The 6,535-nt window shown below is 39.4% G+C and overlaps 1 protein-coding gene across 1 annotated transcript; it reads right to left on the bottom strand.

The window, feature by feature from the left end:
* Positions 1 to 3,995: 3,995 nt before the first annotated feature.
* LOC146855175 (TGF-beta receptor type-1-like) lies at positions 3,996 to 6,511 on the bottom strand. Its single transcript, XM_085652790.1, has one exon. The coding sequence runs from the start codon at positions 6,214 to 6,216 to the stop codon at positions 4,705 to 4,707; it is 1,512 nt and encodes a 503-aa protein (XP_085508916.1). The 5' UTR covers positions 6,217 to 6,511; the 3' UTR covers positions 3,996 to 4,704.
* Positions 6,512 to 6,535: the final 24 nt, after the last annotated feature.

Genomic DNA, 6,535 nt, shown 5'->3' with positions numbered 1-6,535 from the left:
TCCTGGCATTGGCTCAACATCATGTGATCCTGGGCAAAATCACTTAATTTACCAGTGACTTACGAAAAATGAATTTGACCTTGATTAAAGTCGCTAGTTTAACACGTTCCAATCCCTAGAGCGGAGTACATGAGCTGAGTCCACAAGTGGAGAGGTGTGGCTCAATGATTAGGGCGGCAGACCCTGATGCAGAGGTCTAGCCTGGGACCAGGGTTCAATTCCCCGCCTCGGCGGGTCTTGGGCTCAAAAAATTCCACGGACCTGATAATTCTCGCCTCGGTGCCCATTCCAATCATGGAGTCCCACTCTGCAACTCTGGGCAATAGCTTGCTTACTCTCCACAAAGGCCCCCACAACGCTAAGGATGCCTGGCCTCCACCTTGGGGGTGCCCAGGAGTGGACGCCTCACAGGGAAAGCCAGGATGGGTTCCACAGCGGTATTCGTACAAGCGCCTTGAGACCCTTGCGGGTGAGTAGTGCGCTATACAAGTATCAAATTTTACATTTACAAGCCTAATATAACAAATATTGTGAAGTATACCTACCATCTGTCCTCACTTCCTTCGTAGACCAAATTTAAATGCTTTCTTGTGCAGCTATTTCTGAAGCTTTGAAAGGCGATCTTCTTTATAAGCCAACTATGCTAACAAATTAACTCTTGGCGCTGCTAGAGAATAAAGCTGTATATATCCTCTTGAATCACTTATATCACATGTGTATGGAAATGTCCCCTAGGCCTTCTTGGAAAACTGTGGCTGGCCTCCTACTGGCATGGCAACACGTTGCCATACTCCACATGATCACAGATTTTTCAATTGTGTCTGAAAGCATGTTTTGTGGAACCCCTTTTTCTGATATCTTGTCTAGGTACAAGGATGTGGCGCAACAGCCAGAGCTGATGACTGTGGAGCTGGGGAACCAATTCTTGGTGTTTGCTCAACATCCTGTGATTCTGGGCAAATCACTTAATATCCCGGTGCTTACAAAAAATGAATGTGTGTCTGTGTAATGTAAAAGATGCTCCTGTAAAGCGCTCCAATACCTTTGGGTCATGTTCGCTCTATATAAAATTGAAGAAAATAAATTACAAAATGTTGTGAGCACTCCCGTTTCCAGGTACAGGTCAAGACTGAAGTGGAGCACAACCTAAGGATGGCAGAAGCAAGACTCCATCCACACATTGACTGTCTCTGTGGAGAAAAACACACGCCCCTCACCTGTTTTGGGAGTGTTTTTACTTATCTATGCTAAATTTTGTGTTTTATGTGAAAATTATAGCACCAATGTAATTTTTTCTTGGAGACTTTTCATTTGAACTTTATAATAAGCACAGGCTCTACAAAAACTTCAGTTTACTAAACACTCTTACTTTTTTTAATATTATTTGCCCTGTACAACCTGGGCTCTGCAGGAGGGAATGGCCATCAATGATGCAGAGTACCAGCTTCCAGAACATTATTTCAGGAGGTGGTGGTGGTGGGGGGGCTCGATGTGTAAAAAGTGTTAGATGGGGGGCTCAGCCGACAAAAGTTTGAAGACCTCTGGGTTATATAATAACAAATCTCATACGAGCCAATGAAACAAGTAGTAAGCACAATGTTTTCTCTTTTTTAAAATGATTACGAATCCGACGATATTTTCATTATAATTGGGCAATGAATATATGAATTTCTAATATAGTTTTCTGGTCCCTCCTCACATTATTTTCAGAAGTGGGGTCTCTACTATTAAAGGTAGCATCTTATGCATTTGTTGATCTTTTAAAATGGCGGCCGTGTTTATATGATGGTCTGCATCTCCTTTGGACTTTGTTTATGTTTAGCACAGCAGGTGCGTGACATTGTTGCTCACGTGTATAAAAAGTCCCGCCAAAAACAACTCTGTTTCTCGGCCTTGAAACTGATGCACGTACACGCTGCTGGCTACCACACCATATCCATGGTGAGTTTTGCTGGGATACATTAGTCGCATAGGAAAAGAGAGTTACTATCTATTTTTGAAGAATGAATCTGATTTTAAAGTTACACGTTAACAAACCCTATGCCACATTTAAATTAAGAATCAGAATGTTACGTATATGGAGTGATTGGGGTCCACAGTATTTAAACAGTCCGAATATTGCCTATAGGATACCAGAAGTACTGTGAATCAAAAACACGGAGGCTTTCATATAATGATTTTATCAGTGAGATACATGAAAATGTTACCGTTCCGTAAATTTTGGGTCAAACAGTGAAACACTTGTGGGAGAGTTTTTACTTCTGTTGAAATCTTGTTACCATATAATTATTCACGCATTGCCCCCAACGTGAGTTATGAATTTATATAAACAAGGTCACTACTTTCGCAACGGGAGTTAAATCGTCCTGTAAACAATGAGATCTATTGCCTAAATCCAAATACAACGACTTCGGATATGAGCATAAGCAAATATTTTGCGCTGTGAAAATAAATCTTGCGATCATTAAATGAAAATGGGATAGATATAGATAAAATCCATATTGGTTCATAAAACAGATGCGAGTAGGATGGTCAAATAATGAAAACAATATTCACAAATAATCTGGGTATTGTCCATTACTGTTGGCCATGATTTAAGAAAGATTTGGTGTATTGACTCTTAGATAAAAGACAACTGCCCTTGACATGTGTGTGTTTTCTCCTATGTTAATCGCAATATATAGTTGGTAGCGAACAATTTAGTTGTCACATATATAATTGTTTGTATGTGATTGGATACACAATTCCTGACATAATTTGATTATAATTTTGTTAGGAGCACTTTTGATTATCTTCCTTTCTGTGTTTTGAAAAAGAACAGTTGAATATGTTGTGAAATGAATTTTGTGATTTTAGGAAACAAGTATTACATGAGATTCTTCCTATGAATTCTGGATTGATGTAATACAGAACGACTGTGAAAACATATTGTGACTTTTATGAGGTATGCGGTTACAATTTATCACCTTGGCGATCTCACATGTATAACATGCATAAAGATGATCCTCTATAACTGATGTTATTATGTCTCACATGAAGTCTACCTTGCATAGGAGTGTGATGAGTCTTTGAACTAGAATATAAAACATTATATGTTGCACTTAATTTTATTCCTATTGCGCCGATGTTCCCCATCATATGTAGAGAAATGAGGTTGTAATGTATCCAATATAATGACTATGGTTCTGTAGGGAGATCAACTATTATGAGGTTAAAAGAATATTCAATATGTAAACTTGAGTTATGCATCTTTTTAATGAAGATTTTCTCCATGGAGATATTTGGAGTGTTTTTATAAATGTTAAAAAAAAATTGTATATATGTGTTTTCTATACTCCTGAAGAAGTCTCTTTCCGAGAGGAAACACGTCGGCTATGGTCCTTTGAATTTTAATAAATATTGAATAAAAGAATCAATTGGAACAAAAAGAAAATACTTGGAATCCGGGAATCTTCTTTATGTGCTTATTACTGTGAATTTTCTTTGCTTATACTGCATTGAGTGCTGAACCAATTGTTGTGATGTTCATAATGGATTTATTTCCTTGTTAAGGAGTATAGAGGGAAGTGCTCCTTGGTTCTGTGCACTGTTATCTACTGCTCAGATAGTACATTGTCAGGTGCGGATCGTTATAGCCTCTATCCTCAGTATTTGTTTGACGACTTACAGGACAGTCATTTCCTCCTAAGAACTCATGGGTTGCGACAGTGCCCCATAAAAGCCTTCTTCCCCCCACCGCCTGTTTATTTCCTTTTTTTTTTTTTTGCACTGGTTCAGCCTTTAATTAGCATAAAGAGGCACATTTTCATCCATCAATCAGGTAGTAAGTTAATGAAACAAACTAAATGTAAAATGTACTCATCTCTTATATTCATTGGCATGCCTAAAATAATGAACTTTAAAATGTGATTGTTTTGTGTGCAGAAAGAGTATCAACATTCAGAAAACAAATATTTGGTATCAAGTAATTTAAACACAATCGCAACAGGAAAGGATTTTGGAGTGAATAACATTTATTGAGTTATATGTTTTCCGTTCACAGTTCATGTGTATTAAGTTAAACCATGAGCTGTCCAGCTTTCCACATAATGCTGTTTTAATTCCCTTACAACTATATACATTGTCTAGCTACCTATAAAAAAAGAAATCAGGATAAACAAGATCCAGAGATGCAAGTGGCACAGACTGTACTAAGAACCATAGTGAAGCATAAAAATATAATTAAAAACAAGAACAGACAAAATGCAACTGCATAAATTATATTCTCCAGGTCGTAAGATGTCACACTTTCGTAATCATGATGGGTGCCAGTCCTTATAACCTTGAAGTTATGTTGCAAATACATAATGTTCTAAAATAGTAAGAATGTATCGACTGTTGAACAGCAATCCACTTTATAAATGTTTTGTCTAATTTAGCTAAACCATCTCTACTGTTGTAAAAATATATATTATTCTCATTTTCAGCATCTTACAGACAGCCAATTTGTCTTTTTGTAAAAAATGTCTGCTGTAAAAAAAGAAGGTTTGGGTGTTGCAAAATGTCTACGAAGGTGCTTGCCATTGTTTACATGTTCACACCCTCTCTGAAAATAGCAACTGATATCCTATGATGTTCCAAAATGTAGCACAATCTTCTGTTCTCTCTTGGAGGTAGAACAATTTACTTTTAAAGTCCTGAAACTTGATTGGTACCAAAGCATATTCACATCTTTATTCCTTCCTGTTGGCTGAGTTGTGATAAAGTTTTCTTAATACGTAATGCTGTTAGTCTGGCTGCTCCATTAGCATACCAGCATTCCCGCATAATCTTAGCCATGACACGTAATGCCTCACAACTTTGCCATCTATTAGGAATATTGGGCCTTAGCCTTTGCTCACAAACAACTTTCCTCATTTCTTCAACACACGGATCCGACTGTACGAGATCATAGTAAGGTAACTGGTATTCTTCATGAATTCCGCCAATGGAACACCTTCGAGATATTTCCCAGAACACCAATCCCATTGCATAAATGTCAGCACGTTTGAATGACTCAAAGTGTTTCATATTTATCGAATCATCAAGAACTTCAGGGGCCATGTACCTCTTGGTTCCCACTCTGTGATTTGGGGCAATGTCAATTGTGTCAGTAGCTGAATCATGCCTCACCGCCAATCCCAAATCAGCTATACAGCATGTTCCATTCTTTTTGACAAGTATGTTCTTTGACTTCAAATCTCTGTGTGCAACTGCTGGTTTTCCTTGTGTGCCTACAATCTCCATATGAAGATGAGCAAGACCACTTGCTGTAGATAAGGCTAGTCTGATCATTCCTTCCACAGTAACTGTATACCTATTTAGGTAATCAAAGAGTGAGCCATGTTCATGATAGTCTGATACCAACCACAGCTGAGTCCATGTACCATTGTCTTTATTATCTGCTGCTATAAATCCAAGAATGTTTTCATGACGAAGCATTACTGTTTGATAAATTTCTGCTTCTCGAAACCAAGAGCGTTCTTCCCTTGAAGAGAATATCTTTACTGCCACTTCTTCTCCTCTCCATTTACCTCTCCAAACTTCACCAAACCGACCTTTTCCAATGCTTTCTTGCAAAACAATTGTTCGTGCAATTGTTCTTTGAACAAGCAGCGGTAGGCCTGATCCTGACCCTGATGTTGTCATGTCATAAATTAAATTTCTTAAAGTTGCACCCTCAGAAATAAACGGACGATCTAATGAAGGGTCTTCTTCGTTTGGTACACGATGGTGGATAACAGGACGATTATGGCAGAAATACATCGTCAACATCAATAAAATGCAAATAATGCAGACTGGCCCAGCAATGATGGCTGCCAATTCCACAGGTCCAAAACTTGGAAGATTCCGCTCTATTGCAGGCACTGTAATATTGATTTTGTTGCAGTGGTCCTTGTCACAGCAGTAAGGTTTCGTATAGACGTCCGCCAGCTCCGAAGGGGCACAGAGAAATGGTCTATCGGTTGGAACCAGATCAACGGCTGCAATACACATATGGTTGTGCACTACTTTTTCTCCAGTTCGTGTTACGGAAGCCAAACAGAGCCCATCAGTGATGCATGTAAAGTTTTGCTTCACACAGTGCTCACAGTAGCACTCCAATGCCGTTATAGCAGGGGTCAGAAGAGTTATCAAAAACAGGAAATGGTTAGTACTCAACAGAAGACAGGGACGGCACGACGAAAGCCACGCCATTGTACGGAGCTCTATGTCGTTTCCGTTATTCACGCCCGTTTATTTCCTCTCTCTCAGACTGACAAGGACTGCACCGCTGAACTCCTTTGCCAGGCATCTGCGACAGGGTGCAGGCGATCCCTGCTGTTTGTTATCGCTTTTCCCCAGCACGCGGAGCTTCCGCTTTGACAAGCACTACGTTTCGCCGTGATCTACACGCTGAACTCCTCCTCAGCCACCGCCCGGCTCTAGTGAGTTGGCTATCACAGTTCGAGAAGTTTGGCAATGCTTGCTGCTGAACCATAACTTCCGGAGCAATGGCGCAAAGTCTTCCGGTTCA

This window comes from Triturus cristatus, chromosome 4_1 (genome assembly GCF_964204655.1).
Source record: "Triturus cristatus chromosome 4_1, aTriCri1.1, whole genome shotgun sequence".
NCBI classification, from domain to species: domain Eukaryota; kingdom Metazoa; phylum Chordata; class Amphibia; order Caudata; family Salamandridae; genus Triturus; species Triturus cristatus.
Note: the sequence above shows the minus strand (reverse complement) of the source record. Positions and strands in the feature narration are given on the sequence as shown.